The 25,977-nt window shown below is 34.2% G+C and overlaps 1 protein-coding gene across 1 annotated transcript in view; it reads right to left on the minus strand.

Annotated features, from left to right (window-relative positions):
- Positions 1-25,977, minus strand: part of LOC150105489 (uncharacterized) — a 134,818-nt gene that overhangs the window by 62,981 nt on the left and 45,860 nt on the right. The window contains exons 3-5 of the mRNA XM_090394205.1: positions 25,850-25,895; positions 20,342-20,409; positions 11,780-11,848 (exon numbers count right to left, since the gene is read on the minus strand). Coding sequence (XP_090250331.1) covers positions 11,780-11,848; positions 20,342-20,409; positions 25,850-25,895 — 183 coding nt within the window. The remainder of the gene's footprint in view (positions 1-11,779; positions 11,849-20,341; positions 20,410-25,849; positions 25,896-25,977) is intronic.

Genomic DNA, 25,977 nt, shown 5'->3' on the forward strand with positions numbered 1-25,977 from the left:
TTCTAAAATGAATTCGTTTTAACCCCCCCCCCACACACACACACAATGATCATTTAATTATTACTCTCAAATAATCAGTCCCTGAAGAAGTTAACACATCAACAGCAAATTGATTTTCCAACAAAACTGGATAATGGAAGGATGACTGTGTGCATATATATGCCATGCTGTGAAAAAATTCTAATTTGACAAAAATTACAATGTCATTCAAGATAACCAGATAAGAATTATCTGAATTGTTGATCTACACTGTAACCAAATTTCCTCCTGAAGATCTATTCCAGAGAGGTAGAGAAAGATGTTAATACTGTACACATATTAGTATGATGTGACAATACTTTCCAAAAGTGTAATAAAAAAAATTAAAGTTTTAGAATCTTTTTTTTTCTTCCCTATGATAGTACTGGACAAAACTGTGAAGTACATTCCAACATCACCAGTATAAAAACAATGCTACTTGAAAAGTATATGATATATTTGAACATGATAAACGTTAAAAGATAACAAGAAAAATATTTTATGAACAAATATAAATAATATATTTATTCACTTAGTTTCTGATATTTTGTTGGTGTTCTACTCAGCATCTCCAGAGCACAACAGTTTAAAACTGTAAAGCATAAAGAGTTAAAGTCCTAATTGGCACCATCTATTGTTAGATACAGAGAGGACTGACAAATATTAATTTGATTTTAAAATAACTGTCTCCCAATTTCTGGTAAATTGATATAGCCATACTTTTTAAGATTTGGGAAATGTTTTAAAGTGGTTTCTGATTCCAAAAACAGTCTCTCTGACATGTAAAGACTTCTGTGTAGCGGTTCTGTTTTTTTCACCTAATCCTATGTGAAGGGATGTATGAGGCATGGTCTGCTAGTCCTAATTTGCCATAATAATGGTACTGAATGAATTTCTTATGTTCTCTGAGCAGGAGGCAAAAGATCTTCCTGTTTGCCATAGTAAGCCAGATCACAGTACAAAACATTCCATATGCACCATCATCTAATAACAAATTCCTGATATGTACTACGTGAAAAAAGTACTCCATTACTAACTTCTGATCAACAATTTTGCTTCAAATTAATATGTTATCTATCAAGATTCCAATATTATTAGATCTTATATTTCTGCCTTCTAAGGCACTTTTTACTGTATCAATCCATCTACATCTTGGTCTTCCTCTGGGTCTTTTCCCTGCCAACCTGGCAAAGAATACTTGTTTTGCTAATCTTTCCTCTCCCATTCTGTTCATACCACATGTAGATTAGCTCTACTAACACATTCGTGAATGCTAAAAATATCAAGTTCTCTCCTAATATCCTTGTATATAATATGACACTGCCATTTGTTACTCCCCTAATCTTTCTCAGAACTCTCATATCAGAGATCTCCAGTGTTTGATCAAGTGTCTTATTTCTACCCAGCTCTCAGATCCATAAGTTAAAAGTGGTTTGAGCACCGTCTTGTATACAACTAATTTAGTGTTCCGACTAATTTCTTTCTTCTTCCTTTCCAGTAATAGGGTTAGTGGCCTGTTATAGTCTCTTTCCATCTTTTCAAAGGCCATCCTCTCTTCCTTCTCTCTCTCTTTTGAGGTCAATATCTCTGTTTTTCTCTGGGGAGTCTTCCTTCACTCATACTTTCTGTATGTTATCTCCATCTCACTCTATAAAGATCATTGTAGTCTAAAACAGATATCACCTCAAGTTACTTTAAGATATCGCTATTTCTTGTCTAGTCTATCTATATCCAGCTGTTTTGGACATAAATCTCATTTCAGAGCTTATCAGTTTTTTTCTATCTGCTTGAGTTATTGGTCCAGGCATCTGAACCATATGTGAGGATAGGTCTTGCTATTGAGTTATGGATTCTTATTCTTGTTTTCTTGCTTATTAAATTTGGATTGAATATTTTTTTATTATTATTATTTATTATTACATGACACCTCCAGGGAGTCCAAGGACTCGCCGAGGGAGGGTATCTACTCTACAGTTCATTCTAACTGCAACTACACCAACGCCATTTACTATTCACCACCACTAGTATTTTCACAGACAATCATCAACAATTCAGAATATCTGATTCATAGTTTTTGTTATTCTTATATAATTGATTATTTTATGTTGCACGTCTTTCTTTCATAAGATAAGTGGTAGCCTAGATATTTGAATGTATTAACCTGTTCTATATCATCGGTGATGCAAATTTTGCTTCTAACTGGGTCTCAGCCTTTAAATGCCATGACTTTGGTTTGGGAAGTGGAATTTCCATAGTGTGTGTTTTTTTATTTCATTTAATGAAAAGGCTGCTCGCTAGCAAATAAAATTGTATCGATGTTGATGTAATCATTTATGCGAATGCCAAAACTGGTCGTTTTCCTCCACTCTCTTATAATATTATTAATATACAGGGCAGTTCAAAATTCCATGTACAAACTTTGAGGGGGAGGTAGAGAACATCAAAATCAATCATATTCACATAGGAAAACATGACCAGAAATGACACCGGAAGGTACTAACAGGGACACAAAGATACAGAAATAACACAAGGCAGTAAGTAGTGTAAAAAACTTTATTAGGCATAACCGAACAGTTTAATAGTAGTTGGATACATAATATGGTTTCTCATCAGGTGCTCAAAGTTACAGCCATTAGCAGTGATGCATGTCTGACACCGAGGACGCATCGGTGTCAGGCATGCTGTGTATTTTCGAAAATACCTGGAGCTTCACAGATATTAGCAGCGGCAATGGTGATTCTTACCATGAGGTCCATGTTAGAGGCAACAGGTGTTTCGTACACCATGGCTTTAAGGATCTCCCACAGAAAGAAATCAATGCTCGATAAATCGGGTGAGTGTGGGGGCTTACGCGATGGGTTCAACCCACCCAATCTATCGAGTCCCAAAGGACCTGTCCAAATACTGACGCACAGAAATGCCAAAATGGGCTGGAGCCCCATCATGTTGGAACCACATCTGCCGACACACAGTCATTGGAAGAACATTGTTCAGTAAATCCGGCAGAACTTCTTCCAGAAAGCTCTGATACTTCTGGGAGTCTAGTCGGGGTGGTAACAGGTATGGGCAGACTAAACAGTCAGCAACGATACCTGCCTACACATTAATGGTGAAGCGTTGTTGTTGTGCAGCATGTGAGTTCTCATGGGCCCACACATGAGCATTGTAGTGATTGAAGACCCCCATTCGCAGGTAAATGAAGCTTCATCCGTGAACAAAACACAAGTTGGAAAATCCAGATCTATGGCACTTTCCTGCAGAAACCACTGCGCAAATTCCACATGTCGAGGATAATCTTCGGCCATCAGTAACTGGACCCGTTGCAGATGAAATGGATGTAAGGACTCAAAAACGTGCAATACACTGGATCGAGATATTCCTATAGCAGAGGCAACAGCATGTGCGCTGGTCTATGGATTATTGTCCATCGCATGCAGCACCTCCTCTTCCATGGTGGGATTTCGTGTTGATCATGGCTGCCCACTATCATGCCTGCGATCCCTGAATGATCCATAGTCACACAAATTCTGATGCAAATGTGCAAACATTTGGTGATGCGGTACACATCTGTTTGGGTTCCTTTCATGATATATCCGTACAGCAGTTCATCCATTACCATCAGCTAACCCGTAAACAAGGTGCATGTCTACCATCTCAGAGTTCGTAAACTGATGCATGTTCTTCGTATGACGTTGAAAGCTTGAACGAGGACGCCCCAATTGCTCACCTGGAGCACTGGCTAAAATTGCCACCTATCACTTTCGGGTGGCGCTTCCAGTTATGCGAATATGGTTGATTTTGATGTTCTTTACCTCCTCTCAAAGTTTGTATGTGGAATTTTGAACCACCCTATAGATATTAATGAGGAGTGGCGATAGACTACATCCTTGTCAGACACCTGCATTTATGTTCTGCGATTCAGATTTTTCTGCGGCTATCTTTATTTTAATTTGGTTATTGTTGTATATATTGAAAATTGCTTAGGTTAGGAATGTTGTCATCTCTTAAAATTTCCAGTAGCTTATTGCAATCGGATTTATCAAATGGTTTTATAATCAATGAATAATATATGGGTCACTAAATTGAATTCTCTGCTTTTTTCTATCAGAAGCTTGAGAGCGAAAAAGGCATCCATGAAGGATCTGCCTTTACGGAAACCGTCTTGTTCCTTTCCAAAAATATTTTCATATTTGGTTAATTTAGTCTTTAAGAGACTTCAATATATTTTATATCCAGTGTTTAAAAAGCTAATGCCTGCATAGTTTTATCATTCATTAATATTGCCTTTTTTAAGATAGGGATGGTGATCATAGCATTTTGCCAGTTTTCTGGTGGTAATTGGCCATTTAGGATCTTATTCATGAATTCTAATAGTTTGTATCTGAAGTCTCCAGAGAATTTGAAAAGTTCCCTATTGATACCATCTTCTGCTGGGTTTCTATGGTTCTTGCACTGTTTAAAGTATTAACTTGAAATCTTCAAGGGGAAAGGAGTCTGTTGAATTATTTGCAGATAATAGTTCTGAGAGTGATTTGTAATCAAGTGTTAATAATTGCTTATTGTATTTAAGCCAGTTCTCCAAAGGTATGGTACTGTTCTTGATCGATTCTCTAAGGTTCATGTGCTTTATAAATTTATATGTTTGTATTTGAGGTTTATCAATATTGTTTTCTAAATTGGTAGCAAAACTATTCCACTGAGCTGTCTTTTACGTGTTTCTCTTTTTGCTACTGCTCATTTGCGTTTATATTCAATTTCATCCTCTATTTTGCGTGCTTAACCATTTTTTTATAAGCCTTCCCTTTTTTCATCTACGATTTTCCTGATTTCTCGGTCCAAGTTACAAAGACCTTTTTTCTTTTCCATTGTTTTTCATTCCCAAGATTTCTTAGGCTGAAACTCCTAAAATATTGCAGAGATGATTTCACTCTTCATTAATAGATCTGTGAGAGTAGTTGCTGTAAAGCCTCAGGCACATAAAACAACAGGACTGTGGTGTGGCAAATGGAAAAAATTGAACTGATTCCCCAATGTAAGTGTCAAAGAAAGAATTCAAGGGCTGATTTTTCTTATTCTGTATAAATTTGCTCAGCTGACTCCCTACCATACCAGCTTTACTAATTATGTTGTCTAATATGTTATATTTCCATATTTAATTTACCATCTTCACTACAAACTGCACTAAATATCTGAAATGTTTTACTTGCAGTTTTCTTAATAAATAATATTATTTATTAAGAAAATAATAAAAAGAAAACAACAGTTGTTGTTTTCAATGTTTCTGCCTATTTTCATTTTTGTATACACCTTGATCAGAGAAGTGCTCTGGATATCTGAAAATATATCCAGAGTGCTTACTACACACCAATTCCATGCCATAATTAAACCATATATCAAACTGGAGCCCTTATCCATTCACCTAAGGATGAACTATCTCCTTATTTACATCCAGGAGAACATGAAGTGTCCTGTACTTGTGATGTGGTTTGCTATGAAAAAATCAGGAAGATGTAGTGATATCCATCTTGGAGAACAATTAGAAATTCGGTTCTTTATGTTTTACAATTTTAAACTGTTTCCCCACTATTAAATAATTGTTGCTGTTTGCACATACTGTTACAAATTGTTTTGAGCTTTGAAGATTCTGGGTAGAAAACCAATGAAATATTAGCAACTAAGTAAAATAAATACATTATTTTCTTCTATTCATTATTTTGTGTTGTGAATTAAACTGTGGTTAAAAAAAAAAAAAAAAACGAACATGATTTTTTATATGCATTGTGAAAAATGAATAATACAGCTATGAGATTGGTGTTACATGTCCATACATGAAATTCCTAGACTACAGCTTGGCTGGATGGATTTTATTAAATTTTAGCCTTGGGAATCTTTGCACAAATTTCTCATGATAACTCAATTTTCTTCCAACCAGATCACGTGCAGGACAAAAAAGTCCATAAATTATATATATATATATATATATATATATATATAGCAGTAACTGTGTGTACCCTTGCTAGCCAGCTGAAATTTAATTAAATTTGGTATTTAGGATATTAGATTATTTATAATCGATAAAATTTGACAGAATGATTTGAAATAATAGTAATAATTCAATACTTGCTGCTTGCTGGAGAGCATTTAATGAAATTTGGCATTTAGGATCTCTACTGAGATATGTCAATTTCAATATAATCATTTACTGCAGCAAATTTAGATAAAACAAAAATTATACCTACAGCACACAAGCCAAAAAATTTGACAGTTCATAAACCATACTATGTGGACAAACACACAGGTTATATTTACCAAATGTACTAGTATCCAATCAGGTATTTTACCACTAGATTTTTTTGACATAAATGGCAAAACAACAAGCAAAATTTAAATAATAGAAAATTCAACTCTGAATAATTTTAAATTATACGTAAACAATTTTAAGAGCTTGAAAACTTGATGTATATTTGGAATGCAATATGATGTAAAACTATTTTTGGTCTTGATCTTGACTGAAACCTGGTCAGTGTATTCTTCACTATAACTGGACTCTCTTTATTGGTGAAATGATATAATTCCTTTCTGGGTTGATTTAAATTAAACCTATTAAATTCTAATTTAAGGAATTAAGAAGAGCAAGCTGGGTTCAAGCCAAACAGTGACTGTTAGGTCAGATCTTCACTTTAAGCTAAATAGTTGAGAAATCATGGGAATATAACAAAGATTTGTATTCAAATTTTGTAGAGCTGGAAAAGACATATGACAAGATAGCAAGAGAAAAGCTGTTCAAACCACTACAATTATAGTGTAAATGAGATATATCAAGCAATGTGGTCTATATCTATGTTGTAAGTCAGCACTTGGAATTGAAAGTATACAGGAAGATGGCCTATGTAAAATCATGCAAGTGTTTGCTACCTTCACTCATTCATCACCTACATGGATCAAATAATGAAGGAAAGTAGCATTAGGCTTGATATCAAAATCTGTGTTAATCTCAGTTCTATACTCTATGCAAATAATATCACACTCTTAAACAAATCAAGTGCAAGTCTGCAGAATTCCTCAACTACACTAACAAATTTCGCATGAAAATCAATAACAAAAAAATATCTGTAGACTATAACTTTTTTTATGAAGAAAGATGGCAAATTAAACATGAAAATAAACAAAGTCTTTATATCTGTATTAAAACTCAGATATCACACAAGTTAAAAATTAAATCTGTATTAACTTAAAGTTAAGAAATTAGTAATGCAAAATAGTGATACTATTTTGTAAAATAGTTAAACGTATGTCTAAGGCAAGATGTTTTGCAATGTCATTCTTATCTTTAGTTATTACTAAAGTCTTTTTATATATATATATATATATATATATGCAATTCAAATGAAACTTAAAGAAGTGATAATGATGCTCATGAAAGCAAGGCTAGTATGATAGGAAGTCAAATAGGGAATCAGAACCCCGATATTGTCAAATTTGGCAATATCAGACTCCTGACAGATAACATACTAACTTTCAATAGAAAGTCAGCAATAATTGACACATTCATGTAGCAATACCACAGTATCCTATAGTCCTTGAAGGTACATATCAGAAATTTAATGATGAAATTGAAATTTAATGAAGCTTTTTTATTAACATTTGTTAAGTCCTACCAATTTTGGTTCCTGTTTGGCCATTTTCATGGCAAAATACACAGGAAAAAACTGGCTCTAATTCAATTGTGATAATGGAGTCAAAAATGTCTGTTATACATGATCATTCTTTACTTGTTGAACTGTATAATACTATCGTAACATCATCCAGAGACAAGGCTTCCCTTCCCTTCCCATATTGGTGCCATCCTTCTCTAACTCCTGCAATGATTACCTAGGCAATGTACTTCCCCATCCCACACACACACACTTCATAAGTGCTCAATGTATGCTTCTCCAGTCTTTTGTTAGAAAGAATGAAGAATTACGATCAGCTTTGACACCCACAAGTCATCTGAAGACTATCGTTTTCTGCACTACAGTAGTGCAAAGCCTATATTTAGCTCATTCAAAAAAAAAAAGGAATCAATATCAGCCTAATGCCCGACTGCTCTTATTTGCGCTCTCAAAATCATAAGATTATCAACAGGCAACTCTTCACCACCTAAAAGCCCACAATGACTAGCAGTATGGTTTCTACTACTCTTGATCCACAACAGATCTCCTAGACTTCTGCACAAGCAACTGAAACTCACATCACTACTGACATTTCTGGGGTATATATAATTGAGTTTGGCACAGAGGTTTGCTCTCTGTGCCCTTTGTAACTGAGAAGTTTCTTTTTTTGTCATTAACTATGTATCCCAGGGTTTCTGCACCAATTCCCTTCCTCCTGTGTATAAATGCCATTCTCTTAAATGATCTCAAATCTTATCAATAGCTATAATGCTATTACTATTTCAAAAATAATGTCCAGACACATTAATTTTTGAAAGAAAAACAAAATTGAAAAATTGCTGTAATAACAAAACCATTATGGATTCAATTTGTAGGGACTGCTTTGTATGTCACTGTCCCATATGGAAAAGGCTCAAAAAAACTCTCACAAACCTTTTTCCATGCCTTCACAATTTCATCTTTCTTCAGCTTTAAAGTAACCGATTTATTTTGCATTACAATAATAGTTTAATGCATAATTCCAGGATTCTGTGCCATAATGCATTTAACAATCAAATTCTTTTTTGGTCTTTTTACTGCAAGCAGTTCATTATTGTTGTCTGTAACATAACTGAATACAATTATGACAAAAGTGCTACAAAAAATGCCCGATTTCAAACCAAAATTGAGATGGTTCATATTTTGGCAGAGACCCTAAATACCAAATTTTATTAAATTCCATTTAGCTAGGATGGATTTACTGAATCCATTTGATTCGCCTTCCTAAATTTTGATACTAACAATGGTCCACACAAAACCAAAATAAAGATAGAATGAAAAATTTCAGTAAAGAACCCAAATACCAATTTTTCAGAATAAAATCAGTCCAGTTAGCAAAGGAGTAACATTAACACTAAAAACTCTCTTGCTGACTACAAACCTACCTATACAATACTATGGTGACAACAATACCCGATTGCATTTTTTCTCATCTCATCTGACAAAAAATCTTTCAAAATTGCCCAAACTTCAAGAATATCTACAGATGAACTCATTACTCATACAACCAAAATCAAATAGAATCAATATTATTCTAAAGGAAAGTGATACAGAATATTCCCCTATATAACAAACTATTATTTAAGCCCATCTGAGTTTGCTATAGTGAGAGGTGACAACATTACTAATCTCTTAAATACTAACTGCCATCCTCTAATGCTGTGAAGACAATACCATCCCATTCAATGAAATTCCACGTTATTTCTCATTAAAAAGTCAGGTCATTTTCACCTTCCTTTATCTATGACACTATAACATCCCCCAAATGAAAAAATGATATACAGGGTGTTTCAAAATAAATTGAACACTTTCAAATATTTATTACTCAGTAACTAGATTTCACAAGAATATATACTATATTGAACTTTTGTAAGATTATAAAAATAACTGTGACAGTTACTTCACAGTGTTTTAGACTACATGTTGACGTGAAACCCAGCAATAAATATTTAATTGTTCAGTTTATTTTGAATGCCCTGTATTTCTTTCCATATTAACACTTACCTATACTTTTCCTACACAAGCAGATGACATCTATACCTACATCTGCTTTCAAAATATATAGTTCTTTTCTACTCAAGTTTTATGCAATTCCTAAACACATACACAAGAATACTGTTTCCAGATTTCAGGCAGCATGCCATAAACCTTCCTAAAAACCTTAATTCTGTTTGAAAGTGGGCAATCTATATAACTGAGGAATTCAGCTGGACTGCCTCTTTTATTAACTCCCTTAATAGCAATGCAAAAATACAAGCAGCAAATGAACAGCAACAATAGCGCCCAACTTCAGACCCACTAAATTTTCTTTATCTTCTTTTATGCTTTTTTTTTTTTTTTTTTTTTTTGAACAATCCTACTCCAGTTTTCTCTAAGCTGTTCTAGAAAATGTCATATTCCTTCTTGGTTGCTAACCTCTGATCCACACAGTAATAATGCCATTATGACCTTCTCAGTGTAGCACTGTTATTGGTAAAAAAGCAAAAATGACACATTGTGTTTTACATTGAGCAAATAAAAATGCTGGCCTCTGATTAGTATCATAATTAAATAAATTTCAAACCATTTTGTGTAAATGCAACTACATGGATTTCATGTATCTTAATTATTCTGGTTACCTCTCCACAAATACAAAAAATCCTACTGGGAAAAAAGGATATACACATCTGCAAGATTACATTATTACATAGTACTTATGTACTCCTAGATAACTGTAATGTAATCAGTTTCTGGAAATAAAATAACTGCGTTGGTATTGTAGGAATTACAGCCAACAAAAAGGCTATGAGCCCAGCATGTTATTTTTTATTAACTGCATATGCTATGGCCAGTTTGCCTGTTTTGCATGATTAAAATCCCTGACACATCTTCATTTAAAATACCTTTATGAAGGTTCCACACATTCCAGAGAAGATTCAAACATTGCTTTTTTTTTTTTTTTTTATTTAAATCTCACCCAAGAAAGACCTCATAAATAAGATCATGACTTCCTATCTAAAAACATTAAATTATCCATGCCATGGTGGGGGTTCAAGCCACAACTTGTAACATGGATGAAGATACAGTTCATTCTACCAATAAGCCTGGTTTTCACTTAAAAGCTTGTTACATATCTTTTAGATCAGGAATTTAAATCAGACATCATTCTCTGATTTGATATGAACAATTCAGCAAAAATAAAATTATCTGCTAAATCTGTCATTTTAAATGATATTGAGAATGAAAATTTATGGATTACAGCTATAAATCAAACAAAATGTAGCCAATCTTTTGTATAGATGAATAACAAGACAAGACCAAAAAAAAAAATTAATGAGGATGCAATGTTGTGAAGAACAGATGACTGCACAATTTCATGATAGCTATCATTATGCCAGATGATGACTGAGAAAAAAGATTTATTTCTAGTCTACAACCTATGAATGAAATGTTTGACAGACAGACAAGGTTTCTCCTCTCCAGCGAGGAGAGAAACCTGTGCAGAACTCACAATGTGTTTAATACTAGTATTAGGAACTTGAGTATGCAGTAGAGATAGGCCATACTGGAAATGTTCCCGCCCCCAAATTCCAAGTTAGTACTAACATAGGACTGGCTTTTTCAAAGGCATGAAAAGACTGATTTCAGAAGATTTTTAAGAAGTACATTCAACTCACATTAGATTCCAAAATTTAAAGATATGATTTTTCAAATGGTATCACAGATCTAATATAAGTGTTACCGAAATCTGATTTTATTAAAATAATAATAATAAATAAAAAAAAAAATCTGCTTTCAGCACCTTAATTAATGACAATCTAAACAGACTTTCACTTTTAGATAAAAAAACTGTTATCAAAGTAGTAGTAGAGGCAAATGCAAAAATGGAAACATGATTAATTTTTGCATCTAAAGTACAAAGAAGCTGCAGTATAAAGAAACAATACTACTTTTGACAATGATTTAAAATTCATAAAATATAAATGTGTATTACATATTCTACATTTGCTGACATAAAACGCTATGCTAATGATATCTACATAACAAAAAAGTAGTATTAACATATTCTGCTAATTAAAAAACTTTACCTTCTTGTGACGTTTTCCTTGTATATGTGTTTCCCAAACTTGTAATGAATTCATATGAGCATCACACAACTAAAAATGTAAAAAGTTACATAAGAAATTATGGCTGATAAACAATGAAGCATAATTCTATCAACATTTATCAGATTTTGTTCACACAAAATACATATCTAGATTTGAATTTCCTCATATGTAAGCACAATATGTAACTCTTTTATTTTAATTTTACTTCTGCCTCTCTTATAGCATGATTCTACAAAAGACTGACTTTTGCAGTAGTAATTACCACAACAGCAAAAGCATAAATTCTTAGTTGGAGGAGAAATGGAAGAATCCACATTGAACAGGAGCTTTACTTCCCTGTTCAAATTTGCAAATGAACTGTACATACAATTCACAAGGGAACTGAACATATTGTAGACACCCAGCATTACTGTGATTAGCATCTATCCATTCCAGACAGTGTGTATGTGTGTGTGTGTGAGGGGGGGGGGGATAATGCTATGGCTAAAGAGTGTACTCTGTAGTATGGGTGACTTATTAGAATAGCACCTCACACTACAGGTGTTCAAAACCTAAGGATGAACGCTATTTCTGAAGATTACTGCAAATTCAGATGAATCAACTTGTGGCAATCCATATAACTATAGTCTGACCACATAAGTGAGAGCTGTCGTTGGCAGACTGCCAAGAAGAGTCAATTCATGTTGAAGGGGAGAAAGAAATAAGGCGACATAAGAATTCGTCACCAACACACGACATTTGCTGACATAAAACACTATGCTAATGATATCTACATAACAAAAAAGTAGCATTAACATATTCTGCTAATTAAAAAACTTTACCTTCTTGTGATGTTTTCGTAAAATTTTCCAACTGTTATACAAGCAAAACTGTTATCACTTTATCATAAAACAGAAGTTAATTTTCTGACGTGTAATAATAAATACTCATCCCATAATACGGATTGATTACCCTATTATCGGAATGGATTCTCCTTTTGACATGCATAGAAGTGTTGAAGGATCTCATATCTGTGGGCGTACTATAACTATTTTGAGTAGAAAGTGGGTACACCCATTCAAATCGCGTACAAAGTGATCAAGTGGTATACAGGATAAAAGGTAAAATGCTGCACTAAGTGAAGTGTTTGAAGAAGCTCTTTTCATGAAGGAATAAAATTGCAAACTTGTCTTGTAATGTCTCAATGACATCATCTAAGTGATTTCATGCAGGGAAGAATTATTGGAAGGATTGGAAAGCTTGAAGGCCACAGAATTACTGATATTGCCAGAGAGTTTGCAATCTTACACAGCTTTGTATCCAGGCTCTGAGCAGTATTTCAAACCAATGGAATGTGTTCCAGTTTGCTAAGAGGTCGCACTTGCTCTACTATGGACCATAAAGACAGATTTTTGATTATAACAGCAAAAGTAATTGTTGTACTATAGTAGGTCAGCTTGCAAGTCAGCTCCATTCAAGCCCAGTTACGTAGATATTGATAAACTGTGGTAATCCATCGACAAATATTCCTCCCTTTATCCACACTTCATCATAAAAGCATGTTTTCGGTGGTGTCGTATCCATAAAAATTGGACAGGACAGCAATGCACTAAAGTTTTACTTTACAGACAAGAGTTGATTAATCTTTCCTTAATCTAGACAATACTCAAATGTTCTTGAAAGGGATAGATACAGTGGTACTGGGGGTCATGGCGTGGGGGAGGCGTTATGTTTAATGCCTCCCCCCACACCAGCTACAAGCACTGGAAAAAGGGACTATGACTGGCGAATGATATTGCAATGAAGTTCTTTAATATCATATTTGATTGTTCTGTGGTACTGTAGGTGAAGGATTCATTATTTGAATGACAGTGCCACGCCACATTACTGGGGATAGTTCTGGAGACTGAGGATATTAATCGAATCAAGTTGCCAGCATGTTCTCCAGATCTCAACCACACATGACACATGTGAGATGCAATAAGACACTGCTGCTCAAAATTCCCCTCCTGAAAACAAACAAAGCCTTATCCTTGCTCTGATGAAGGAGTGAGCTCATTTGCCTCAAGAACTTCCAAATCATTGGCACATGGTACAACAATGAGAGCTGAATCACAGTTCTGGGTGGACATATTCCTTACTGAAATGTCTCTCTGCACAGTTTTCTGTAAGCACTGTAAATTAATTCCTTAAGTACATCCTTAGGAAACTTGTAACTTCTGCCAAAAAAGTATTGTAATTTAATAGTATGCTGGCAATAAATTTATGTCCACATTTGGTGGTATTCATGAAAAATTTTTTCATATACAGGTAAAAAAGTAGTTTGTTCTTAGATTCTCAACACCAGTGTAGTAAAGTGGCTTGAAAAAAAGTTCCATATTTAATCCCTAAAGGAGAGGAACAATATTCTCTCTTAAAACAAGGGTCTTCAACCTTTCAGACAGTGCTGTCGCATTAAAAATTTCAATGAAGCCAGCGGACCACTAAGTCATACTGTGGTATTTAGAATTGTAAGATGCTTTCCAGATTCACAATCTCGTATCTGTGGGCGTATCTGAACTCAACTTTAAGAGCATAGGTAGGGGTCAGGTTCATGATAAGTAAATACAATTAATACTTGAAAAAAGATAATTTAATGAAGAAAACATTCATTTTTTACAATGTCAATGGCAACATTTTTCCTTGACCAGCTTGTCGATGTTGGCATCAATGTTGGAAGTCGCTATTCGCAGAGTATTCTCAAGATGTTGATCCGTAATGAGTTCTTGTCTTCGACTTTACATGCTTCATTCTGGAGAAGAACTGCTCACATAAGTATGTGCTTCCTAACAAAGCGCACATCTTCAAAGCATGCCAACAAAGATTAGGGAATGTGTCCTCAGAAATGTAGTCTTTGTAAAATGTAAGCAAGGGCACATTGAATAATTTTTCTTCCAAAGAAGGTTTTGGAGTTCAAGCAGCTCCATTTGTACTGAGCCTGGCATTTTGGCAGCATTGACAATGAATGGCATTGAAAATACATCTAAAGAAGACTGTTGGTTACAAAAATCACTAAATCTCTCTTTGAACTCACTTCGCAACACAACTAATTTTGTAGCATATTCATCAAGAGACGAACAGTTGGACTCAGCAAGAAGCTGAAAATTAGTTGTCTTTTTTTGTGAATTGTGCCTCCCAAAGTTTGAGCTTGGCTACAAAAGCTTTGATGTGATCGAACAGAGTGTGCACCAGTTGATCTATGGATTATAGCCATGTATTTAGGTCATTCATATGCAACAAGATGTTGGTCACAGAGGCAAAGTCTGTCATCCACTTTGGATCGTTAAATTCCGCAATCGGATTCCCCTTGGTTTGCATGAATTGCTGTATTTCGCTTCTTAAGTCAAAGACTCTTTTAAGAACCTTCCCTCTGCTCAACCAAGGCACATCACTATAATAAACCACATAGCTGTGATCTGCTTCGCACTCTTGGATCAAAAACTCTTGGAATTGACGATGATTCAATCCTCTTGCCCTAATAATGTTGACAACAGTCACAATAACTTTCATGACATTCTCAAAACCAATAGTTTTCACGCACATCTCCTCGTGGATTAAACAGTGGTAATGGACGAAATATTTTCCATCTAGTTTCGGTTCTTTCCATAGCAGCACAACAAACCCTTCGTTCTTTCCCACCATAGCAGGTGCACCATCAGTTACCACACCCTTGAGGTTGATTAAGCTGAAGTCGAACACTGGAGCATTTTCTTGGTGGCTTCAAAAATATCAGTGCCGTTCAACACTCGCTTCATAGGTACAAGTGCTAGCAGTTCTGTCACACTAAATTGTTGATCAATTCAAAGGACAAAAAAATAGCCAGTTGCTGTATCCATCACACCTGTGCTCTCATCTAAAGTAAGTGAATATGACGTAAATTTGAATGACCATTTCTTCAAAGTTCCTTCAATGCCATTGGCAAGTTCTTTGACACATCGTGCTACAGTTACCCCAGACAAACTCGTTTTTTTAAACACTTCCTTATTATTTCGACACAGAATATCCCCAGCAGCAATGAGACATCATAAACTCACTGTCCAAGAAGGCTTTTGATTTTTTAGCAAGTTTTTCAGCTATTACATAACTTACTTTGACACACTTCGCTCTCTTCCTTCTGCCTTTTAAACATACCCTGCTGGCATTTTAAATCAATTTGGAGATGGTTCACTTTGTCCACACGAAGCCGCCCTTGAAGGTGATTGAAATTTGATGTATGCTTTGTCTCATAGTGTCGTTTTATATTGTATTCTTTTGATACCAACACTGACTCACGACAAATTAAACACACTGGCTTATCGTCGATCGGCACAAAAAAGTACAAATTGGTCCACTTTTCATTAAAAACCTGACAAGAATCACTTGATTTATGCTTTTTACTCATAGATGCCATAGTAATGGAGGGTGAACCCAAAAAAATGATCCAAAATGGCCGTGTAACAGTTATTATCCAGTGAACATGTCTCACACTAATAAAAAAGGTCTGGCAATATAAAACAACAATAGGCTATGGCTGACACGACGAATCTGCATGCGCTTATGCACGAATATCACACTGTTCACGACTGACTGGATGAGATCCTCTTGTATTTATATGAAAATAACGAAGTACTGAGAACCTTCGAGATGCATATGGAAGGCACTAGACAGCACACTCGAATGAACTGCTGCTTAAGCCATCTACCTGCAACGTTAGTGCTAGTACTTAAGTACCGCTTGGCGCTGGTAGATGGCTGAAGAAGCATGTCTATTTAATATTTATTTTTATAGGATTTTATGTAAAGTATCAAATGCACAGCATTCCTTGTGAACCTGGAAAGCATCTTACAATTCTAAATACCACAGTATAGCTTAGTGGCCCACAGGCTTCATTGAAATTATTTTTTATTTAATCGTGCTTTAATGTTAAGTAGTTATTTTTTTCAAAATGGCTGGTGGTCCACAGGCCATGCATTGAAGATCCCTGTCTTAAAATGAAAAAGACAGTGAACCAGAAAGGAATAACGATGTTTACATAATGACCACTGCAACAATCTATGTAAGTCTCAGCATGAGTTTCACAATACAAATGCTATTTTAAGCCTACAATCGCAAACAGTGAAAGTTCAAACCTTCAAGAAGGGAAAATGAATTTCTTAGTAAGTAACATCACCATTTATCCTCTGAGATTTTCATGTGTTGAACACAGATGTATATATTTTTAACTTAATTTATTCAACACAACGACAACATGCATTATCTGCACTGGCATAGCAATATACTGTACGTCAAAGAAAGTCATCATGCTTTAGAGAGGAAGGTAGCTTTGGGCAATATTTACACTAATTCAATGCTAAAAAACTATCAGTTCAAAATACAGCTGTTGGGAGTAATGCTATGGAAAGTACTATATACAATATTGACATTTTTTTTTAAAAAAGAAAACCAGAATTTTTCACTTTGACAGTAATTTCATATTTAGTATCATATTATTTCAATGGATGGAGAAAAAAAAATTTTAAAGTGATCTTTGTTTTCAACTTTTGTATTGACAGAAAGTTAAATCACAGTTAATTCAATTTCTGAATTAACTTAGATGAAACACAGATGAAAACAAAATTTTGTTAGTTATAAGATGAGCTTTTTTCAATTAAAAAAAAGTGGGTGAGTCATCTTACTATATATACTGTATTTAATAAGCTAATACCCCTGTAATTTTTGCATGCACTTCTAACTTCTTTCTAAAAACATTTCAAATCTTAAATTTTAATTGCCACTATTGCTGATAGCTTAGTGTTAAAGGAACAGAATGGAGTTGGAAAGGTCCAAGTTGCAGTGATTTATTTATGCTAAAACAAATTACAGAAGACCAGACTATCCAAAACCAGTATACTATAGCATAAAAAAATTTAGGCAACTACAATTTTACAATGAACACTGCTACTGAAAAAAATATATTTTTTTTTGCACCTCTAATCCAGAAGGTTATAAACTTATAATACATTAGTAATGTTGGAAGGCTAAAGTTTTTTTTTTTTTTTTTTTTTTTTAATAAACTAAACATAGAACTTTTTCAAGTCACTTTAGGCCCCCAATAAAGTAAAGCACTAGCCTTTCACCAGACAATGAAATTCATCTCCCACCTAAAAGCACTCGGAAAAACATTCACAACCACGGTGAGACCTGAACAACGTTGCAGTCAAGACATGATCTACTGAAGTGCGATAAATTTGGGGAGTAAACTGCAGAAAGAAATGACATGGAATCACTAACTGAATGCAAAGATTGGTAGGAACCAAACAGAAAACACACAAAATGGGCAACATGAAAAAAAAAAAAAAAAAAAAAAAAAACTAGAAGAACAGGAAATTATAAAAATTAAAATCTAGAATTAAAATTGGAGATTTGAAATGTTTTTAGGAAGATAGAAGTGTATGCCAAAATTACAGGGGTATTAGCTTATTAAATACAGCTTATATAGTACGATTTTAAAGACTTGCCACTATTGCTGATAGCTTAGTGTTAAAGGAACAGATTGGAGTTGGAAAAGTTAAGTTGCATTTATGATTTATTTACGCTAAAACAAATTATGAAGACCAGAACGATACAAAAAATACCAAAACAATTAAATACAATCAAGGGCTTAAATAACAATAACTGCAATAATAAATATGAAATTCATTAGGGAAAAGCAAAACTATAGCTTTATGAGAAATCTCTCATGTGTACTAAAACAGTAACTGAAAACCAAATTATAAAAATAACACGTTTTTTCAGTATTATTTTTATAGTTTGATCAAAATTGATCATTTAGTTTCTTCTGTCAAAATTAATTTCTTTAACAAGACAGGTTCACAGAAGAAATTTCACCTGATTTTAGAGCATAACACAGAGCAAACTGGATGATGCCTATTTGAAATATTATTCTAACACAGATGTTGAAATTAGTCTGTGGTTTTCAAATAATTTATTTTTTGACTTGTGGATGAAGTTCTTTTCTTTATCCAGACACACAAAAATCAGTTCTTAAGAAAAAGTATCAATTTATTCCACATTGCCATCACTATCAATCCCCCCCCCCCTCCATCCATGATAGGTATCAATCAGAAAGTTGACACTGCTGGTCAACTTTCTGATTGATAGCTGATCAGACTACCAATTAGTCCAGTAAAAAAGTTAAACTTACTGCCCAAGACAGCAAGCAGCTGTGTACAGACTAGGATTTTCTGTCTGCTCCTTTCTTATATTTATTCTGATATCGTTTCAATAGAGCAGTGTTTCTCAAAGTGTGGTACGTGTACCCCTGGGTGTATGCGAAAGGTTGTTAGGGGAGTATGTGGCAATTTTCGGCTATGCATAATTAAAGGAGTCATTATATTTTTCAACAAACAGTGCAATTAGAGACAACCGGGGATAAAATGGCACTAACTAATGAATCACATCCCCTCTCCAACAGAAACTGCTTATAGAAAAGCAAAACCATGTTGCTGGTGGAATGTGGTTTTGCTTGATACCATCCCCATCGTTAACTTGTTAAAAGTAAGAAATATATAGTGAATGTGTTTCAGATATTATGGAATTCGGCTGAAGGGAATTAGCATTTCAACTCAACTGTTGAAATGCTAACTTGTCTTTGGTTCGTGCGATCTTTTGTTAATACCGCACCAATCATATGCAGTTCTTCGCTGCATATGATTGGTGAAGCAAAGAACTACGTATCTCAAGTATTGTAAATTACTGGTAATTTTTGCTTGAAATAATGGGAAAGAAGATGACACTATTTGGGTAGACTCTGACGATGCATACAAAGAAACTGTTCTCGATGCCAAAAGTAGTGATAGCGAGTAGGAGCTTCTTGGTAAGTCGCACCATTTTCAGTTTTTTCCCCTGAAAACTTTACTTTCCGAAAATTCCCGCACGTATCTCACAACACGATTTTTTAGCTTTAATTTTGAGAAAAAAGTTAGAGTTATATTTGAGTAAATACAGTATTTTTTTAGCTTTCAAATTCTTACGTATGGATCATTAGTTAAAGATTGGATTTATAAAATTCCCAAAAAAGAGCAATATAGCAAATACAAGTAGCTGTAAGCAACAAGAAAACATTGATATTGCCTCTGAATCAAATGAAATTGATGAGTGTGTCGTCTGACATATCTAGAGAACCAAATTTAAAAATAAATCATATTTTGTTTAGATGAAGATATAAATTCAAATAAAATAGATATTTAAATTTAATTAATATTTCAAATTAATTTATTAATTGTAATCAATTAATTTATTTTTTTAATTAATTAGGAGATACTTGGTAATAATGAAAATTTAAGAAGGGGTATGGCGGATAGCTGAAGTTTGAGAAACACTGCAATAGAGTAACATGAAACTGAATATAACATAACTGTTCTTATGCTCTTACATAAAACTCATGTCATATAGTTATATATTAGCAGTGTTAGAGCAGTGTGTGTACACTGCTATATGATGTTTGTATATCCATTTCTAAAAAATTATGAACTAGTTTCAAGATATACAGTTGCACATCCTTACCTCACAATAATAATCCAATCTTGGCTTTCCTGGTCTTTTATCATCTTCATCTTCATACTTCTCAGGTTCTAAAATTGTTAATGAATTAGAGCATGTTAAGCGATGTAAAGCTATGAAATATATTGTAGAATGAAATATGATTGCTAAATGCCTCTTCTTTGAATAAAGCTTAAAATTTTGTGACCACTATCATTTTAATTTACAAAAATTGTAAGATAAATAAATCCCTTGATGCCTTCATTCCCAAAGAGAAATAGTAACATTAATTTAGCTCTTACTCTAGGAAACTGGACTCTTTTTTGAAAAACATGTTAACTGCTTTAAAGATTATATAACTCTAGAATCAGCTGAAAAAAAGATTCCTACCCCTCATAAAAAGAGTTCATTCCTCTAAGCAGAATTTCCCAAACTTTCATAACTTGGGGACCATTTCAGTATAATTTATTGTAGTCCATTAAATTTATGCATGTATCATTTAAATATTAAACAAGTAGATTTATAATACTCGACATACTTACTAGTATTTGATATCAGTTAGGCAACAAGCCAGACTATGTGCCAATTTTCTATATGTGAATGAGCATGTTATTAAACTTGAATCAACAATAGTTATATATTTAATTTAATTTTTATTCTATCATTTAGTTTGATTTTAATGCTATATTATAGAGGAAGAGAATGACACATTAGGAAAAAGTAATTAATATTTAGAGAATTTTCATTGTCAATGCAGCTGAAAGACACTTAAATTATAAGCACCTGACAATGTGTGCTATCAAATGCAGGAGGATAACACCATCTACAATTATTAGGACTCAAAGAAATATATTAAATAATTATAATTTTAAGAAACACAGGAATAATGAGTGTTACCTAGGATGACTTCACAAAATTGGAAAAGTTTTTGACAATCATTTATGGGCTTCATGACTTTCTTTGTAGCATCTTTCAAGAAGAAAATACCTTTTGTGCTAGTTTTTAGTTTTCAAACTGGATGGAAAGAAATTCGTAGGTCAGGCTAGTGAAGAAATCTTGGAATTTTCTCACGCTGGCACACTTGCTGAAATTTCAGGAGAAATTTCAATAGCACAGGTTAGCTTAGTTCTATTCAGTAGATTACTAGCAGCCAAGAAGTGCAGCACAGTGCAGTTAGTCATTCTTTGTTTCCTGTTAGATAATTGTAAATGTTGTTTAAATGACATTTATTTTTATTGTTCTCAACCACTCGAAACAATGTTGAAGATTTCTATATATGCCTTTTTCAAACTGAGAATATGAGGTCAAATTAAAAATTGTTAGACATTAAAACCATGTCTGCCTCATCCAAATTTATGTATCATTCTCAGAAATGAAGGATTGAAGTGATGTATAAATGAAATCTTTATTATTTTTTTAAAATAAAATTAAGTTTTCTGTACAAATTTAGTTTTTTTAATAATGTTGCTTTACCATAGCATGCCCAATGGAACCCCATTGTATACTACTGACCATAAGTAGTTTAGACAAACCTGCCACAATGATGGTGCTTGTGCTTTTGTGCAATTCAGTATTCCTTGGCAGAGGATGCTTAATCTCGAATCTCCACATTTCTTTGTCTCATTATATACCTTATTTGCTTTCTCAATCATTACCCAAATCTTTTTTTTTTCTTTTTTATCCTTGAAGCATGCTTTCCTGCAATACAAGTTTCCTAACAAAGTCATCTTCATTGGCAACTTTAATATCTACAACTTTAACTAGTTCATTTTTCCAATTCCACTGATCATGCTGGAAAATAAGTTGAAGCATCTGCTGTAAGCAATGACTAAAGTAGACTGTTCATTTCCAATCAGGATTCCTGATTATTCTCTACTCACCCAACAGACTGAATCTTTTCTTAACTAGTTTTCTTCTGGGTATATTGCTGAGGTGCCATTCCTCTTGGTAATTCAAATCACAATCTCATTCAAGTTCCATCTCTAGAGAAACATTCTTCCCTCATCCATATTACAACCTTATGTACTGGCACCACAACGCTGTCAAGAGGGAAGGTCTGAAACAAGTCTGACCATGGAGATCATTGGAAATCTTTATAAACATTATCCCTGCTAGAATGAAGGTCTTCATAACTCTACTAAAGATGAGTCCCAATAATACCAGGAAATGCTCTGATCAGCAAAGAACCAGGAGCATGTCATCCCTCTAATATCCATGAAAAGGACACTTATGGTGGAGGGAGTGTGATGGTTTGCTGAAGCATCGCTTTTGGTGGATGCACCGACTTGCTTCCTAGTAAAACCATGAAATTCTGCAACTCATAGAGATGAGATACTGGACTCCTATGTTTGTTTGTATGCAGGTGCAATAGGAGAAACACAAATGATAATGTTCATTGATGTTGAGCAAAGCTCGTGGAACAATATCTTCAAGAGGCTATGTTGGACTGGCCACTCAGGTCTCTCGACCTTAATCCTATTGAACATGTCTGGGATGCAATAGGTCGATGTTGTGCTGCTCTCAATTGCTATCCCCAAAACCATGAGTGACTTAGCAGAGCTCCTGGACACATCATCAATAGTATGAAATATCATTGTGAGAGCCTGTTGCTGTGAGAGGTGACCACATCCCTTATTGAGGCACTTTGTAAATCTCATTTTAAACTTTTGTTCTGACCATTGTCTTCATGTATCTATTTCTTATTGAATTAAACTAGTTATTTACAATTTTTTTGGATATTTCATTCAAACATCATATTATGCTGCTTTTTTCTGAAATCCATAAAAAAATCAGTTTTTGAATTATCGTAATTTCCCCCTGTTCCTTAATTTATGGAAACCAACGTATTTCCAAGGGTGCTGCTCAACAGAACTAGCATCCATTTTGCCTCCATTTCTGCTAAACCTACAATAATATGAGCAAGAGCTACCCAACATTTTTGCAGTTGAACTGCCAACTTATGAAACTTGTTACTCACATTCATCTCTGATTACTTCATGGGGAAGCCTCTTCCTCACAACTACTTTAGTTGCAAGAAGAGGACAAAGTAATCTGTTGATATTCTCTGACCCCAGCTGAAATGCACAGCATTTATCTGAAATAGGCATTGCAACTTCATATGTGGGAATGATATAAAACCGTACAGTAATGTCTTTACTCTCTTGGATTAAGAACAGAACCTAAGCATTCTGAAATGAAGTCATCACTAATTTAAAAAAATCAGACAGTATGTAAAATTATGGTATCACATTTCACATGCATGATGTCAGTTCACAATTTTGATAAATTATCAACAATTATCGATATTTTGTGACACTATAACCAGTTTTATCAGTTACAAATAACCATACTGAGGGTTAACTGTATATATATCAAATCATAGTCGCTCGTTCTTGTTGGACAAATGTGCTAGGATACAGTTGTTATATTAGTGGCTTTTATAAGACATCTTCAATTTTAAATCTGGATTTGTACAGTTAAATAGTACTATTAATCCTCACACAAATTCTGACTGAGGGTACATGATGAATTGTTGCTTACACTGTAATTGTAAGGCAACGAGATAAATGTAAATTAACTGTGCATTTAACATATATCTATATAAAATTTCCCCTAATAATAAAGAGTGCTCTCCAGTAAGTGAAATTGATTTTCACTTACTCGATTTCCAGACTTTTATGCATGAGTGATATAAAATACATACAACACAATTTTGGACAGATACCACCGATGCTTAAACTAGATAAAGTGTAGTTATTTTTTATTTTTAACGTATACTGGTGTTATTTCTTATTTGAAACTGGAATAGCATTGCCGTTTATGATAATACAAATAGACCTGAGAAAGTTCAATATTTATCCAATATTTATGCATCTAAAATATGCTACAGCCTTTAAAGGAATGTGGAGAACCGACCAGGGCTTATGACCTAATGTCCAATCCCCACCTTCTCATGGTGCACCCTGTTGGGTATCTACCTGGATACTGAGCGAATGAGAATGGGATGGCAGTTTGGGATTTAGCCGACCAAATTGCATTCTTATTGGCTTAAATCAAAATACAGAATGATGATACAACATGACAAAATTTCATGCTGGTTCGGGCATTGCCCGGTTAAACAAGCCTCCCCCCCCCCCAACCCAATTAATAGGGCGAACAGCGAAACGTTAGTTACTGGAACAAATATGAAAACACACCCAACTCAACATCACCAGAGTTAAAGATCAGTACTACCAACATAAGAAGCCTGAAAATGGCAAAGAAATGGAGCTAGCTGAGGAATTAGATAAGTACCAGATCGACATAATAGGGGTGACCGAAACAAAAAAGACAAAAACTGGTGAGATCTTTCTGAGCAATAAATACAAAATGTTATATTCAGGCAATGACAATCAAGGGAAAGGAGTAGCCATATTCAACACTAAATACTAGACTAATCTTCTTGAATGGCAGTCAGTCTCAAATAGAGTGATGTGGGCAAATATGAAAAGGGGGAACTGGACAATGAGACTTATTTGTGCCTATGGTCCCACAGAAGGTTCTACTAAGGTAGAAGTGGAGGAATTTTTTGATGCTTTAGAAAAAGCAACTGACACAATGAAAAATGAAAAGTTGGCCTTGTTGGGGATCCGAATAGCAGAGTAGGAAATGATTGTCAGACATACAAAAATATTTTGGGAAAATTTGGAGAAAAGAGCAAAGCTAATAATAATGGCAAATATCTGTTGGATTTCTGCTCAGGACATGGACTGGTTATTACTAACACCATGTTCCAACATAAAAATGTGCACAAATTCACATGGAGAGAAGAGGCTAGGAATAAGAAAAGTCTCATTGACTATGTTATTGTTGATAGTGATGTTTTCTCAATGGTGCAGGACACCAGAGTGTACAGAGGATTTGAAATTGGAAGTGATCACTATTTAGTCTTGAGCAGGATAAAATTGAATTTCCTATTGAAAAGAATAACATGTAAGAAAGGTTTAAAGCAAATAAAAGTTGAGCAGCTCTCAGATGTGAACTGTAGACTAAAATACACAAAGATTATTAACTTCCAAATGTGACTCCTTATTTCCCCAACTCCTCATGTATTGAAAAATTTCTTCTATGTCAATCTTATAGAATCCCTTTAGTAACTTATAAGTTCATATCCTATCCTATACCCCTCTCTTATGCCGGTCAGCTAAACTGTGCAACCCCCCCCCACACACACACTCAATCTACCCCTACATAGGGAACATTCCACAGACCTCTCACCAGCTTGGTCACTCATCTCTGAATCCTCTCCACCACCTCTGATTTCCAAGAAACGCAGGTGACCAAATCTGTCCACAGTAGTCAACATGTGGCCAAACCATAGCCTTACAAAGATGGATGATACCTCCCTATCTTTACTTATCAATGTATCCTTCAGCATCCAAGTACTCTGAGCTATTTTTCCAACTCTTACAATGTCCTCCAAAAATGTATGCTGTATTGCAACAATATATTATAACAATGCACATTTTCACTTAGTATATATATTTTCTTTACCTTTATCAGGAGGTTTTCCACTTTTGACATCTTCTTTTTTAACATCCTATGGGAATGGGAAAAAAGTGTTAAAAATCAATTATTTTTATTAAAAAAAAGATTAAGCTTTAGTTTTTGGTTCATATGTA

The sequence above is a fragment of the Typopeltis vanoorti genome, chromosome 6 (genome assembly GCF_054136105.1).
Source record: "Typopeltis vanoorti isolate ZY-2024b chromosome 6, IOZ_Tvanoo_1.0, whole genome shotgun sequence".
In the NCBI taxonomy this organism is placed as follows: Eukaryota; Metazoa; Arthropoda; class Arachnida; order Uropygi; family Thelyphonidae; genus Typopeltis; species Typopeltis vanoorti.